The sequence below is a fragment of the Dromiciops gliroides genome, chromosome 1 (assembly GCF_019393635.1).
Source record: "Dromiciops gliroides isolate mDroGli1 chromosome 1, mDroGli1.pri, whole genome shotgun sequence".
Classification (NCBI taxonomy): domain Eukaryota; kingdom Metazoa; phylum Chordata; class Mammalia; order Microbiotheria; family Microbiotheriidae; genus Dromiciops; species Dromiciops gliroides.
Window position 1 is genome coordinate 10,553,206 of NC_057861.1, and position 16,585 is coordinate 10,569,790.

Here is a 16,585-nt window from a genome sequence, read left to right on the forward strand (position 1 = left end):
AAGGTGGTCACCAGGCTGTGAGTCAGTGTGGCTGCCGTCCCTAGCATCTCCAGCATCGCCCCCACTATGGCCTCCCTGGGGGCCTGTTGGAAACCCAGTCCCACAGAACTCCAGCTGGAGACCAGAACCAGAGATTTCCAGCTATAAGCAAATGTTGCCTGTTCCCGGGCCTGAAACATTCCACTCCCCCCACATCCCTCCCCGCTCCCAGTGCCCCTTTTAGGAGAGGAAAAACAATCCCCCCCATGGGGACTGGACCTAGCCATGGAGAAACAAAAGGCGGCCAGTTTTCTGAGTCACAAGGTCGCTCTGAAGTTGCAAGTCTCCCAAACACGCACGCACGGTCGTGGCAGGGGACATCACGTGACTTCCAGGCCTGGAGACAAGGTCACCCTTGTCCGGCTCTTTTCTCTCGACAGGAAGAGGGGCCTTTGAAACCCTGACAAGTGATGAAGCCAGAGCTGCCCCTGGGACCGGCTCCCTGATGGGGAAAGATTGGCATCTCGGGCACCTCGGAGGCTTCTAGTCAGGGTTGACAACCTCCGAGTTCTTTCATCAATCATAGAATGGAAAAGCCGGGAGGAGCCTTGGAGATATCTGGTCCAGCCTCCTCCTCCTTTTGACAGGGGGAACTGAAGCAACCATCCCTCACCCCTGGTCTCTTCTAAGCCGGTGAGTTTTTTGAGACACAGCAGCCACATGCTGTTGCCCATAGGGTTCATGTTGTTCAGTTATTTCAGTCGCGTCCGACTCTCTGTGACCCCATTTGGGGTTTTCTTGGCAGAGATACTGAAGTGCTTTGCCATTTCCTTCTCCAGCTCATTTGACAGATGAGGAAAGTGGGGCAAACAGGATGAAGTGACTTGCCCAGGGTCAAAGAGCCTGGAAATGTCTGAGGCTGGATTTGAACTCAGGAAGATGAGTCTTGCTCACTCCAGGCTCAGTGCTCTATCCTCTGAGCTACCCAACTGCCCCAGACAAGAAAAGTCACTAGATAAGGACACCCCCACTCCTCCCCCCGCTCCGGCTTGGAGTGGGAACTGAAGTCTAGCTTCACAAAGGTACTTTTCCCTTGGGGAGGGCATGTGTTGTTGGGAATGCCATAGAAAAAGGAGATCAGGCAATCTAGAAGAGAAATAAAGCCAGAGAGTAACTTCAAGGGAATCAGGTTTCCCACTATGGGGCCCTACTTCCCCAGAGGCATGGCTCTTCCAGTAAGTGGGGGCCAGATAGTGAGCATATGGAGGGCAGAGGGAGTGCAGCACAGTGACCCTTCGCCAGTTTGCTGCACCTGCTACCTAGTTCCCTCTCCTCCTCACTGCCCACTATACACGCACTTGGACCCGAGTCCTGCTCTTCTCTGTGACCCCAGCACTTGGCAAGAACACCCGACATACCATAAGTGTCTAATAAATGCTTGTTGGCAGGAGGACTCTCAGGCTACTTTCTAGTATATGAACCTAGATTAAGGCTGATGCCATCAGGTGCCTTTAGCCTAAATCCTGTGTCTGGACACAGCTCTGACAACTGAAGCATCTCTACATTAGGAAGGAGCCTAGAATAAGCCACAGGCCAGCACTTGGGCTGCCTCCCTGAAGGCCTCTGGAGATGGCTGCAACCCAGGGGGAAATGAAAATGTCTGGGACCACCACTGGATTTACAACGAGAACATTTATTTTCTCCAGACAGTAAAATAACATTTCTCTCTTTTCTGTAAAGTACCAGCACATTCCTTTTTCTTAAATAACAAAATTCCTAAAAATATATATTAAATTGTATACAGTGTGTCACACTTCATCTTCTAGCTCGAAATTCTCAACGTTTCTATTTGATTCCCAAAGTTGCACATCAGGAGCGTATTTACAAATCAAGCTTCATCTTCCAAAGAGAAACGATCCAGACGGAGGAGAGACTCGGAGTGCTCCCCCCGCAGAAAGCAAGAACGCCACTGGTGGCCTCTCTCTTTGGCCAGTGGGGAGGGGACCTCCATTTCAGCCTTCACACAGGCTCCTCATTTGGACAACTGTAAAACGAGGTCCAAGTCTTCTCCCTCCAGTTCTTGATAAGGGAGGCCATTCTGCTTGGCAGGTAGATGGCCAGAGAAGGGGGGGTTCACTTGAGGGGACTTGGAGAGGGGACAGGGCTGAGGCCCAAGCTCTTTAGCAGAGGGGGAAGTGGAAGGTTAATAGGGTCAGAAAGCTTGGGACTCAGACCCCAGGCCAGAGAGGCCCCTGCCCAGAGATCTCCAGGGGTCTAACTGCCAGCAAGGGGAAGGTAAACAAGGGCAGCAGAGGAAGTACCATCAAAGGCTGTCAAACTCCCAAGGGGATGAGAAAAGCAGACACACCAAAAGAAGAGAAACTCATGAAAAAAGCCAAGAGGAAATGGCCTGACCTGAATCCAACAGAGGATGCCAGGGGGTGTGGGTATGGGTGTGTGTGTGAGCGCGCGTCCAGACTTACAGAGAGGCTGGCGGGTCTGGGATCCACCTGCCCAACAGTGGGGGAGTCAGGGGAAACGCTGCTGTGCTTCTTGTGACTCAATGCAAACACCCCAGAGTCCACACCTGCAGACCTCGCTCGCCCACAACTCAACCCCGTGGAAAGTAAGGCCCCAGGGGAGACCGAGCATCAGGCAAATGGGGGATAGAGCTGGAAAAGCTGCAAGAGGTCTGAGGCCGAGGGTCCCGTGGGGGGCAAAGCCTCAAAGCTCAGTGGCATTTCCCTTTCTCCACACAGCAGCAGCAGCTGTGCCTGGGTACTGGGTATGATTCTGGAAGCAGGAGGGCTCAGGGTCCTCCTTCAGAAACACTGGCTTTGAGAAGGGGGGGTCATCTGGTCTTCCAGTGCTTCTCCCTCCCAGACCTGTCCTGAGCTGCAGTTCCTGGGCCTGGGTCCCAGCAGACACTGGGAAATTCAGCAGGGCCCCTCTGTGCCAGGGGCCCTGACCCACTTGGGATTAACAATGGGCACACTGTATGTATGTATCACAGGGAGAATTTCCCAGGGAGGTTCTGAACCACCTACAAAAATGTACAGGAAGCACTGCCCTCTCCTCCTGGGAGGGAAGCTGGTCCACTGGGGCACCAGGCCCAGGGATGCCCCCAAAGGCTCTCACCCAACAGAAGCCTGCTGGGGAGTCTGGTGTCCTGGGGCAGTGCCACACAACAGCTGATGAAGTCACGCAGTTCATCTATCACTTCCGTCCTGCGAGGGAACTCGCAGAGTTTGTCTGATGTTCCTTGAGTTTTAAGTCTTTTTGATTTAATGGTGTGGTCAGTCCCTGCTTCCCCTGGAGGTGATTCTTAAAAAGGATGGGCCGTTGGGCCTGGGCTCCTACTCCCTTCTCAGGTGTTTTCTTTGAGGTGGGGCTGTTTACCAGCTCACTCTGGAGCCTGGCCCTAGGTCCTAGATGGCTACTCCTGGCTTTTGGCCTCATCTCCCACATGCCTGAGTGGAGGTGGGGTTGGGGAAGATATCCCCGACCGCCAGCATGACAGCTGCTCCTGTCCTGGGACAAGACCTCAGAGAAGGGTAAGTGCCTCCAGCAGGGCTATTCTCAGCCCTGGCCCCTTGGCTGCACACACCTGCCCCAAGTGTTTTAAGCAGATGCCAAGAGCATCAAGAACAGCCCATTGGGATGGGCTGGCTGCCTGGGCTCGCCTGCTAGCAGACGGCCCTCCCCAAAGATCCCCAGCTATGAAGACAGCTCCTGTGCCCTTGCCTCCTTTGCTGTGTCAGAACAGGCCCCCGGAGCCCACTGGAGATGCCTGCTCCTTTCACTCCCATCCCAGTGGTCCCTTAAAGCAAAGCTGTGGCCACGTTTCTCCACCTCACTCAGCCTGTGAGGCATCTGGTTTGTGTGTCCTCTGCTCTTCCTTTTCCTTTGTCCTTGCCCCGACTCAGGCTGCCAGCCCCTGCCCCCTGCGGCAGACGGGGCCCAGCTGTTCTTCCCCTCCCTCTACAGCCTTGGGATCGCCAGTCTGGCAAGGCCTTGGGACGGGCCTCGCCGGGGAGCGGCTTGGGGACTTTGGGGAGGTATGCACAGAACTGAAAATACCGTGTGTGTGAAGTCAGAAGTGAGCCCAGCACGAGGCCCCTCCTCAGACAGATGGTACTGGCCAGACACCCACACAAAGCCCAGGGGCCCCCAGGAGGCGAGCAGCTCTGCTCTCAGCTGCTGTTGACACAGGGGCTGTTCTTGCACGGCCTTGGAGCTCAGCCCTGAGCAGGAAGTGTAAGTCACAGCCTGGGCCAGCTGGGGCTCTCAGGCTTGGGGGCCCAAGGACCAGAAGCCTGTCAGAGGTCCGTGTGCGGGGCCCCCTTTGGTCTCAAGGTGGAAGGGATGGAACGTGTGGGGTGGGTGTGAAGGGGGAGGGGAGAAGGCAGCGCCCTCCCTGCAGTGGGGCAGCATCCCAGGAGCCTCAGCCACAACGACTCCCATCCAGGGTGTCGTGGTGGCGTCAGAAGGCCTTGCATCAGATCGGGGGAGCGCCCACTCCTCAAGCTCCCTCTAACAGACCAGCCACCTATGGCGACAGCCTCCCAGGAAATCAGGCCCACGCTGTCTGCTCCCGGCCCCCTAGGGAAATGACCTGCCTTGAGTAAGCAATCTTCAGCACCAGGCAGGGACTCGGCCAAAGCCCAGGGGCCAAAGAGTGTCCCACAACAGCCTCTCTTGGACTGCTGAGAGGACCAAGGCCTGGGGGTGCCGGGGGGCCAGGGAGAGGCGCTGAGCAGGCCACAGCCTAAGCCAAAGTCCCTCTGCCTAGAACTTGATACTCAGAGAGCCCTTAGATTGATCAAGGCCAGACCCAGGCCAACCTAAAGCTCCTTGGGCCGATCCTGCTTCCAAATGCTTACTGACCAGTAAGACTTGGGCACAGTGGTGGTGTCCCCAAAGGGCAAGGTAGGAGAGGGCCCCCTGCCCAGGCCAGAGCTTTCTCTAAAGCCTACGGCTGCCTTCCCCTGGACCAGATAAAGGGGTGGGGGCCCTGCCCTTTGTGGTGAGCACAGCTGTGGGTGAGGAGGGTGAGAAATAACAGGGAGGACAACGGCCGGGCCTGTCACCCCTCCCTGGCTGTGGGGGGCCCTGGTGTGAGGACCAGGCCCAGCAGCCTCTTTAGTCACCCACGAGGGGGTTGCGGTCATCCTGCCGGCTCTGGCCCTTGAGTTTCTTCTTGAAGATGGAGACAGAGGTGGAGGGCTTGTAGAAGATGCTCCAGACCTCTCCCGGAGGTCCGCCCTGGCGGCAGTCCCTCAACTCCCCGGGGGCAGCCACGCGCTGGGCCCTACAGAAGCCAAACACACAGGGTTTTCCCAGGCCAAGCATCCAAGAGGGGTCACTGAGTCAGCACCTCCCCCAGGGTCCCTGGACCTGCCTCGGCCCATGCCCCGGGGAGCCGCGCAGACAGGAGCGGACCAGCTCGGGCAGGGGGAGGCCCTCCTGGGACGTGTAAAGGCATGAAGAGGAGCCTGGTAAACATTAACGAAGGGCATTCTTGCAGAGACAAATGAAAAGCTTGGAGTGGAGAGGCTCTCGAAGGGAGGGAGCCCCTGGAGGGCGGGCAGAGACAGACTGTTTGAACAGGTGTTCAGCAAGGCCATGGGACAGGAGAGCCTGGTGGGGGCGGCGGGATGGGGAGGTGGGGGCTGGAGATGGAGGGAGCTGCCAGGGCGCGCTTCGGAAGGCACACCCAGCCCCAAACAGGCTTGGCCCCGCTCTGGGGGCCGGATGCTGGGAGAAAAGGAAACCCTTTTCCCAAAGAATCCAAGCTGAAGGCTCCGACTTCCCAGAGAAAATACCCGGAGCAGGAAACAGCTGGAAAGCGGGAGGGAAAGGAGTAGAACGTGCCCACTGGACACTGCTCCCTTGGCACGGCGGGTGCCTGGGCTGGAGGGCAGCCTGGGGTCTGCTGTCTGTTCCCCACAAACCGACCTCGATCCCGGGGCATCAGATAAGAGAAGAGCTGCTCACTCCCTGGTTATCCTCAAATCGTTCCAAGCTCAGGCAAATTTCGGGCCCTTCCTCCCCTGAGACCTTAGCCCGGGGACAGCACAGGGACCGGGTGGCAAGGAGGGGGCGAGAAAAGTCTCTCTCCCCAGGCCCGGGAGGGATTTTCCCAGTCATGTTCCTCAGTCAGCAGGATTGTGGAATACACACCACCCAAGGCTGGGGGCCTGGGGCCCCCCACACCCTCTCCCCCCACTGGCTGGGAGCGACCCCTACTTACTTGAACGTGATGTGCAGGAGGACCTTGGCTAAAATGGCTGTAACAGTGAGGATGAGGAGGCTGGCAAGGCCATACACCGTCCACCCTGTGAAAGGCAGACAGTGGGGATTACCTGTTTGCTCAGTCTTCATGGGAAGACCCCCTGCTTCTCCAATCCAAGGGCAAGGGACAGGGGTTGGGAAGGCCTGGGCTCAGATGGGCTGGGGGACTCTGGACAAGCCCCTCCCCGAGCCTCAGTTTCCCCCTTTGGCCCTCACTTCTGGGAGTTGCTGTGGGGGTCAGATGAGCTAGTGCACAGTCAAAGCCCCCACCAGCCTCCTGGGGCTGGATATGGGGCAGCTGTGGTGGGCCGGATGACAGGCGATGCTGCTCAAATGTTCCGAGCTCTTGTTACAGAAGAGCTCTGGGGATCAGGGAGCAGCTGTGGTCTGGGGGGAGGATGGAGACTGGGGCTTCTGAATTCTAACCCTTGTTCCACTGCTCCTTGCGGGGGGGAGCGGGGCCAGGATTATGTCACTTCCAAGAATCAGAGAATGTCTGGCTGGGAGTCATCTCAGCAGTCACGGAGTCAACATCTCTCATTTTACAAATGGGGAAACTGAGACCCAGAGAGATGCCGTGACTCATCCAAGAGCTTGCCTAACGAAAGGCAGCCTCATAAGCCACAATTCAGTAAACATACAATAAACACCCAGTGTGCTAGACACAGCAAAGAGAGACAAGAAAGTGAACTGACCCCTGGCCGGGAGGAGCCCACACGAGGAAGGCCCTGGGGCCTAGCCCTCCTGTCGCTGATGTGCGGGAGTGCCCGGCAGTGCCCAGAGCCGGTGCCCTCTGAGTTCCCAGGCTGCGGAGCTCAGCCTTCTGAGGGAGGCAGCCAGCCCCATCCTAGGGGCCGTGCTGCATGCCCGGAGATGCCGCCCTCGCCTGACATGGGGCTGCTGGGGCGGTGACTACCTGGGACAGCCCGTGGAGGGTGGCTGGGGCTGGTGGTGATGACGTAGAGGACCTTGGAGGCTCGGGCAGCACTGATGCTGAGGTTTGCTTGCTCGGTGATCACCTCAGTGAGGCTCTGGTTGAGGGTGGGCCCTGCCTGAGGCAGCTCCTCCATGAGCGCTGAAAGGCAAATGAAACGTGGGAGGTTTGGGGTGGAACGGGGCTGGGGGGGACCCTGAGGCTGGAGCAGCTGGAGGAGGCCACAGTCAGACCCAACAGCCAATATACACTTTTACTTAAGATGTGGGGACCCCCCGATACCCCAAGAGATGACAGATCTCATGGGCTCCAAGCACATCGAATCATTTCCTGCCTCTTCACCTCTGCTCATACAGTGCCTCCTGCCCAGAGGGACCTAGCTGCTCCCCCCAAACAGCAAGATGGCACAGTGGGCAGAGCACGGGGCCTGGATTCAGGAAGGCCTGAGTTCTGATCCAGCCTCAGACACTTCCTAGCTGTGTGGCCTGCCTCAGTTTCTTCATCTGTAAAATGGGGGTAGTGGCACTGGAACCTGTGGTGAGGATCACAGGAGATAATGAATCTTGGCAGCTGTCTGCCAACACTGGTTTAGTGGTCGCAGCAGTGCCCTAAGCGGAGAGTGAGCTCAGCCTCATCTGGAAGCCCACCCCTGTCATCTGTGCCCCTACCCTTCACTGCTCTGAGGGCACGGGCTGCCTGGATGGGAACCTTTCCCAGAAGAGCCTCATCATGTGACTCAAAGGCGAGTGTGGGAAGAGTCAGCTTCAGAGGCGCCTCCCCCCAGCTCTGTGACCCTCTCTGGCTCCCATGTCCCACCCACAGCAGTCAAAAGGGTCTGCAGAGAGCAGAGGACTTCTTACCTTGGTATAAGACAGCAAATCCCTGGGCCTGATTGATCCGATCAGAGAAGAAGTATAAAATGACAAAATCCAGGGAGATGTTAAAAGACGGGGGAGGGCGACTCCGGCCCCCGAAGCGCACCAGGACGCGATGGGTGTAACCGTCTAGCAGCTCAACCATGTCTGCTGAGTCCCTGATGTCAAAGAGGGTGAAGTTGAAGAGGATGTAGGAGGCCCCTGGGATGTGGATGGTCCAGTAACAGGCCCGCCCAGTGGCGTACGCATCGGGAAAATCGGGAGAGTAGATGACCGAGGACACGGCGGTGTAGTTGCCGCCACAGGCTCCGACGAGTGCTGCCCAAGAGAAGGAGACAGAGGGAGTTGGGGGGACAAAAGCCACTCCCTGGTGCTGCCCCACTCGGCTCCTGGGGGGGTTTCAAAGTCTGGCACCCTGTGATATCACAGGCTCTTTCGCACCATCTAATGAAGGAATTCTGCCAGAAACTGGGAGATGGGGTCTGATAGAGGAGCCTCCCCTGGCTCCCTGGCCATCCCCTCCTGTGCCTCTACTCGCCAGCCACCTCCACAAAAACTAGGGTTCCTCCCCACTGCCCTGGAACGGCACTTCTTTAGTAGCTTCTGCCCCCAGTAAGAGGGAAGCTCCTGGAAGCAAGGACAGGCTGGCTTGCTTGGCTTGGCATCTTCACGGCCTGGCATGGAATAAGCATTTGGTAAATGCTCACCAGCTATCGGCTGATCTATCCATCTACCATCCAATCACTACCCACCACCCACCATCTATCTACCTATCCATCAATATATTCTATCATTGATCCATTATCTATATCTCTCTGTAATCTAACACCTGTCTATCCATTCATCTATCATCCATCCATTCACCAGCTACCTATCACCTATCAAGCCATCATTTATCTGTCTGCCCGTCTGTCCGTCCGTCCATCTTTCTTTGTTCAGTTCCCATAATCCTCTTGCTCTCGGTAAAACTTCTCCTACCCCAAGCTGAGCCAGAAAGAAAGTGGATGCTAGAATGAGCCAGGCCTATGTAAGTTTCTATGGGGTAATACACTAATTTACCCCCTATTCCCTGGGCCCTTTGGCAAGCTGCTTATGACCCTCGCTTAAGTCAGTGAGCCCTGGCCTAGGATGGTGGAGGCTGGCATGAGATCCATCTGCCTCCTCCTCTGGGCTTTGGATAAGCCTGCTCTGCTCTGTTTTCCCAGTCCGTCCAAAGGGAATGAACACCCCAGGCTCTACGATAACTAGTATGGAACAGAAAGAATGTGGGCTAGGAGCCTGAGGACATGCATTCAAATTTTGCCTCGGCCACTTCCTGGCTGTGCAGCTTCTCAGATGCTCAGCCTTCTCCTCCAACCTGCCCACACCACAGAGATTTCTTCGGAGATCCAAACGAGACCATGCCTGGAATGGGCTCGCTACCGCATTGTGCTGCTCAAGTGTGAGCTATCGTCAAGAGCACAACAAAATAATAAATAATAAAAGTAGACACTCTGAAGTGTCTAAAGCAGAGATGCAGCAGAAGTGTATAGAGAGCTTGGCCTGGAGTCCGGAGACTTAAGTTCAGATTCAGACTCAGACACTTACCAGCTGTGTGACCTTGAGCAAGTCATTTCACTTCTGTCTGCCTCACTTTCCTCAGCTATAAAATGGTGATAATAACAGAATCTCCCTCCAAGGTTGTTGTGAGGATCAACTTCGATCACGTCTGCAGAGTCTTAGTGCAGTGCCTGGCACACCAGAGGGGCTGCGTAACTGCTTCTTCCCTAGTGCTGTCAGGGTGCTGAGCTCAGCAGTAGAGCCTGCATTTGAACTCTGAACCCATGGGTCCCAGGCCCTAGGCCAGGGCCCTGCTGTTCCCATATCTTACCCCAGATCTGATAACAACCAGATGACATCAGCCATCCATGCATGACAGACCATTACGAATCAGTGATAATTCAATAGGACACTTGAAGCTAACAAGGACATTCACCGTCTTCTCTTAGAAGGGGGAGATTAGCCTGGAGAGTGGCCATGTCGGCCACGGAGGAGAGCCAAGTGTCATCTGTGCTGCCTGGGATTTCGCACTTGTCCTACTTCTCCCAGGCCCTCATTGATAGGAGCCCAGCTAGCTTCTCAAGGGACCAGGAGCCTGGGTCGTCCTCTGGGAACATCTGGTCTGCACAGGACAAGGAAGTGTCCAGGTCAAGAGAGCTGACCCTAGGATCTCATGGCTCTGAAGTGGATTCACAAGGGACCAGCAGCTGGCACAGGAGAGGCCTGTGGAAGTGGCAGGGCCCCCAGAGCCAGCTCCCCCTCAATGCCAGCTGCCACAACCTTCTTACTGCCTCCAAGGGGCCTGTCTGCTGCAGCATTGCCCCCCCCCCCCCTGGGAGGATCTTTACTCCCAACAGGGAGTCTCTGAAGTAAGACCTTGAAGGGATCTCAGAGATCCAACGCTCAAAGTTTACAGAAGAGGAGACTGAGTCCTGGAGAAGTTAAGCGGCTTGGCTGAGGTTGGACAGAGGGCTGCTATTTTGGGGGATAAACAGCTTGAAAGGAAGGTCAGCGCTCAGAGGAAGGCATTAGGCATGGCCATGAGCCAGGGAACCGTCGAAAGCCTAGGGGGTCCAAGCAATCAGGAGAGCTGCCTTCTAGCAGGGCCAAAGAGCAGCCATTATTAGAGCGAGACACGGAGGCGAGGACGCTGAGGTCATGCCCGCTTTCTCCCGTGCCTGGTGCTGCCCAACACTTTGCAGAATCCAGCAAACCAGAACAAGGAGATGTGCAGTCTGAGCAGGACAGACACCACCCTCCACTCCCCAAGTGTGAGAGGGGGCAGCCACAGCCAGATGTCACAGCGATGAGAGGAGGGGAGGGGGCTGGACACAAAGACGTGCACCGAGTGTCTAGGCCCGGCGGGTGGCAGGCGGACTGTGCCCGTCCTGGGCCCCCCGAGAGCTGGGCGCCACCCCAACTAGGCTGCAGGGGCTGCCCATGGCCTCTACAAGTGGATGTTTGGCTCCTAAAGCCTCGCCACTGGTCAGTGTACCTTCTACGACATCTGTGACAAGGAGCCGTCTTCCTTTGATTCCCTCCCTGTCTCTTCCTAGTGAGCTCCCTTCCCTTCAGCCTTCCTGCCTCCCTTCTGCTCAGCTGCTCCCTGGCCATTGCAATGCAGGGACAGATTCCTGGGGCTGGGGGTGCACCTCAGAGACCACAGACCCCAGCCCATACCTGCTCAGGGATCTCGACTACAGCCCCTGACAAAGGGCAGCCAGCCTCTGCTCCCAGCCTTCAAAGGAAAAGAGACCAACCCAGCTAATTTGTCCTGGCGGGAACTCCAGTGTCGAGGGAGACTGTTCTCTGCCAAGTGGAAGTCTCCCTGGAGGGCCTCATCCCTCCCCCACAGGCCAACCCTGTCTAGGTGGTCAGTGTCCTTCAAACAGTTCACAAGCATGAAGGAAGTGACCACTAGGCCCTGGGTGGGGTGTTGGGGGCTCCATCAGACACACGACCGAAGCAATGAGGACTTGTTGGGAGGGCCTGGGGGCAGCTGGGGTGGGGGCTCAGCTCTGAGCTGAAGAGAACAGGTAGATGGGAGGCAGGGAGGCCCGCTAGGGCCAGGGATGCTGGAGTTAGGCGGGGTCATCAGCCTGACCCAGGCAGGTGCCCTGTGGCCCTGTTTCTCATCCCTGCCTCCACTGGGATGGGGGCCAGCTCTTCCTCTCACACATAGAGATGGCGGGACACAGGGTGTACTCACTGTCGAAGAGGATGATCCGGCCGTCTCCGCCGCAAGGCTGGGTGTGGTCCCCAAAGCAGATGCTGTTACATTCAATGCTGGCGGTCTCTCCGTACTTCCAGTAATCGGGATTGTTGCCACAGAAACAAGCGTAACCAGATTCCATCCCGGCAAACTGTGGTGAGAGAAGCAGAGGCACTGGGACTGATGGGGGCTGAGATGGGATAGAGGGAAGAAGCCGCACCCATCTCCAGGCCCCCCGCCCGGATGCCATTCTGACTCTGCCTCCCCCGGCTGGCCTGGTCCGTACCGCAGTGAGGGATTGTGGAGGATGAGACCAAGGCCCTTGGTGTACAGAGGAGAAGGCCGAGGCCCAGGGAGAAAAGATTTCCTTTAGGTCACCCCAGGAGTGGGCAGCCATGGCCCTCCTTCTATAGGAAGAGCCCAAGGTGTGGAATGACCTGTCAGGTCACAAGGGCAGGACTCAAACACGGGGCTCTGCACCGTGCTTCTCCTGTCCCCTGGTATCTTCTCTGTGTCGGGACTGAAGGGTGAGCAGACGGCACTCTGCCTACTCAGAGGGCTGTGACTGGAGCGGGCTCTTTCTGGGATCAGACGCAAGGATAGATCCGTAGGGCCGGGCACGAGCGTCCCCCACCCCTTCTGCTCCTGAGCAAACCCCCCCCCCCCGCCAGCCCGGCCCCAAGCCGGCACCATCATGGTGCGATGGGGCAGCCCGAGACCCTGAGCCCTGGCTACAGGATCAGAGGCCCAGTATCCAGACCAAAGGAGATGGCCCCCTCTCTGCACCCTGGTTTCGGCAGACTGCAGCTGAAGGTCTGGGTCAAGGCCCTGCATTTCAGGGGAATGTTTCATCAGGTCCAAAAGGGCCCACTGGTGAAGGGCTGCAAAACCCTGTCCTCTGAGGACCCGTGGAGGGTCTGGGGAGCTTAGAAAAGGCCAGAATCGCTGCCGTCACGAATCTATCTACAAGGGCTGACATAGGTAGGAGGCATGAGATTTACTCTCTGTGGCCTTGAAAAAGAGAACCAATGGGAGAAGTCAGAGGGAAAGGGATTTCAGAGGCCCAAACTGCCCAACAATGAGAGCTGTCTGAAAAAGAAATGGGCCGTCTTGTGAGAGAGTGAGCCCAAGCAGAGGTGGAAAGGGCTCTTGCTAGATTCTGAGGTCCCACCCTGCTCTGACCTACTTTACATAAGAGGATTCACATAAGTTGGGGGGAGAGGCAGATGGAGTCAGTCTCAAATCTAGATAGTCACAGGTTCAAGTCCCACTTCTGAGGCATGTGGGCTGTGTGACCCTGGGCAAGTCACTGGCCCTCCCAATGGCCCAGGCTAGAAGTTGCAGAGAAGGTGTTGCTCTGCCCTGGGTGAGGGGGCTTCCTTGGTTTCCCTAGACCAATGAAAACCCAGGCCCAGCCCCCAGCCCTCTTCCCCCCCCCCCTTAAGGCAATCGGAGTTAAGTGACTTGCCCAGGGTCACACAGCTAGTAAGTGTTAAGTGTCTGAAGCTGGATTTGAACTCAGGTACTCCTGAATCCAGGGCCGGTGCTCCATCCACTGCGCCACCTAGCTGCTCCAGTGCCACCTAGCTCCCCCTCCCCAGCCCTCTTAAAATGATTCTAAATCCGCTGAATCAGACCCGGGGTTTGGGCCTTCTCAGAAGGTTCTAACAGGAAAAAGCCCCTTTGTAGTGGGTGGAGATGTCATCACCTTGAATTTCTGACTCCGACAGAAGCTGATGCAGTTCTGGATCGTGAGCTCATTGGATGTCTTGCTGGTTCCAGTCAGAGGAGGGGGGTTCCCATGGTCTCTGTAGCAGCCAAGATTACCAGGCACTAAATGAAAAAAATGACAGAATGCTAAAGATGGGGAGAGACTCTTTAGAATAGATACTGTTTGAGCTTGTGAGGAACCTTAGGCTATAGAGCAATGGATGGTAAACCTGGAAAGGGCCTTAGAACACATATATGGGATGGACCTTGGGATATAGAACATGGAATGTCAGGGCTGAGAGGACCCTTAGAACAGGGGATGTCAGGGCTGGGAGGGGCCTTAGAACCTAGAACATGAAACTTCAGGCAGAACTGGGAGGGTTATTAAAACCACCAAGTCCCAATCCCCTCATTTTACCCATTCCCAGAGAAGGGAGATGATCTGCTCAAGGCCTACAAGGAGGTCAGGGCAGAGCCTTCCCAGAGAGGGAAGGCGGCCCACATGGGTCCGACAAGGACAGTGTCTACAGTGCTCTGGCGTTGTCTCTCCAGAAGTGGGAGAGGTTTCCCAGAGGGGTCTAATGACTCATCTGAGCATGACTGGAGGAAATGTTCCTCCCAGGGTCATGCAGGGAATAAGCAGAGCAGACACTGGAACCCGGGCCCCTTGGCCCCCAGCCAGCCCCCAGCCTGCTCTCTCTGGAGGAGCCACTGCTGCCTCCCTGTTTTTCCTCCTCAGTCACTCACCCCTGGGGTAGCTGACGATGCGATGAGGCACGAGGGAGCCCGGTCTCCAGACCAGCCGGGGCTTAGAGCCGCCCAATTCCCAAGTGACAGCCATATGGTTCAGCAGACATTGGGGGGACTGCCCAACCCAGCCCAGCCCAGCCCAGCCCAGTTTAATAAGCTCTGTGTGAAGCACATTCCCTGGGAAGATCAAAGGCAGAAAGACAACCTTGGCTTTGGGAGCAGCTCATTCTGAAGGAGCAGATAATCTCTCTGCAAAGATGAGAGGAGGGGAGGAGGAGGGGGAGGGAAAGGGACTGTAGGGAGACCCAGCCCCCTCCCTCCCAGCATGGCTCACCTAAGGATGCAGCTCCCAGAGCCACACAGAATGACCTTCTGAACAAGCGTGAACAGAAGGCCCAGCCCTTTAAGTAGGGGCTGCCTACTAAGGGTTCCTTGGGAAGGGGAACCAATAATGGTTGCTCCCCTTCCTCCCTCCACAAGCTCAGTCACCATTTTTCTCCCCCCCCCCGCCCTGCCCAGCTCCAGCCTCATGCTGGGGGATTTCAGCACCCTCAAATACCCTAACCACTGAGCTCCTCAGACCAAATCTCCTCCCATGACTCGCTCCTCCATCCCACCTCAGCCATCACCCACAAACACGTGGCCTTCATGCTGGAGAGTTCTCAAATCCCCTCATCTCATCACAACCTATTGGCTTCTCACCGTTCCCTCTGCCTCCCCTACATAACCCTCCTCTTTATCTTCACTGTGTGTCCCCTCAGTTCTTTTCTAGGCCACCGCCCGGCACTGGCCACTCTCTCCTCCCCATCTTCCCCTTGGTGATCCGATCCAACTCCAAACTGTCTCAAATCCCCAACCCCTTTATCAGCATGTTACACCCCGCCAAGGCTCAGCCTTGGCTCATTTCAGCCTCGAGTCTACACTGCTCTCTCCAAAGGCACCAGTGATCTCTGAGCTGCCAAATGCAAAGGCCTTTTCTCCATCCTCCTTCTCGACCTCACTGCTGTGCTCCGGCACCCCATCCTCCCACCCTCCCTCTCCTCTCCTCTTCTCTCTCTCTCCCCCCCCCCACCCCCCCCGTTCTCCTCCTCCCTCTCTGACTGCTCCTTCTCTGTCTCCTTCCTTGGGTCCTCCCCTCAGGGCTCTGACCTGGGCTTCTCTTCTCCCTGCTGAGGAGACATTGGGGGTCATCTCAGAGAGAAGGCATCAACATTAAGGAGGAGAAAAGGCTTTTTGCGGAAGGCAGAGTTTTATCTGAGACCTCAAGGAAACCAGGAGGTGGAGATGAGGAGAGAGAATTCTTGTTGTAGGGGACAGGAGATGGATGGGGCTTGTGCAGGAACAGCCAGGAGGCTCTAACAAGTGACACTCGGGAACGGGATATAACTAGACCGTGAAACACAATGAGTATAGAGGGTTGGAGAAGCTTTGGAAGATTTCTATGAACTCGTACAGGGCATGTGCAACGGCAGCAGCAGAGACAGAAAGAACAGACGACCACCTGCACGCCTCCCCCTGGAATAAGATAACACTCCCTCCCTCCTTCCCTCTCAGAGGCAGGACCCATGGTCTGGAGGGCTGCAGAGAGGACCAGACTCTGCTGATTCAGGTGAATGGCTGATTTTAATCACAAGGTGCCCCCCCCCTTTTTTCTTTCCTTTTTTTTTTTTGCGCTGGGCAATGAGGGTTAAGTGACTTGCCCAGGATCACACAGCTAGTGTCAAGTGGCTGAAGTCAAATTTGAACTCAGGTCTTCCTGAATCCAGGGTTGGTGCTTTATCCACTGTGTCACCTAGCTGCCCCTTAAGAGGCAGGACCACATTCATTTGGGTACATTGTCTTACCTTTTTTTTGGGGGGGGGTGCAGGGCAATGAGGGCTAAGTGACTTGCCCAGGGTCACACAGCTAGTAAGTGTCAAGTGTCTGAGGCCAGATTTGAACTCAGGTCCTCCTGTGCTTTATCCACTGAGCCACTTAGCTGTCCCCTCAAAGTGCTTTTTAAACTTGCAAATGTTCCCTTCATGCTAGCTGTTATTATCAGTCACATCTGATAGCTACCGAGATAAGGAAGCGGGGGTGACAAGTTCAGAAATAAAGGCTACATGGAAACAAAAACTACCAAGAGGTTTAAAAACCAAGGAAAGTTGGGGCAGCTAGGTGGTGCAGTGGATAAAGTACCGGCCCTGGAGTCAGGAGTACCTGAGTTCAAATCCGGCCTCAGACACTTAACACTTTACTAGCTGTGTGACCCTGGGCAAGTCACTTAACCCCAATTGCCTCACTAAAAAAAAA

At 56.1% G+C, this 16,585-nt stretch overlaps 1 protein-coding gene across 1 annotated transcript in view; it reads right to left on the reverse strand.

Annotated features, from left to right (window-relative positions):
- Positions 1–1,654: 1,654 nt before the first annotated feature.
- Positions 1,655–16,585, reverse strand: part of KREMEN1 (kringle containing transmembrane protein 1) — a 47,653-nt gene continuing 32,722 nt past the window's right edge. Inside the window, exons 4-9 of the mRNA XM_043977991.1 lie at positions 13,542–13,666; positions 11,831–11,984; positions 8,068–8,400; positions 7,190–7,348; positions 6,233–6,317; positions 1,655–5,290 (exon numbers count right to left, since the gene is read on the reverse strand). Coding sequence (XP_043833926.1) covers positions 5,122–5,290; positions 6,233–6,317; positions 7,190–7,348; positions 8,068–8,400; positions 11,831–11,984; positions 13,542–13,666 — 1,025 coding nt within the window. The 3' untranslated portion in view covers positions 1,655–5,121. The remainder of the gene's footprint in view (positions 5,291–6,232; positions 6,318–7,189; positions 7,349–8,067; positions 8,401–11,830; positions 11,985–13,541; positions 13,667–16,585) is intronic.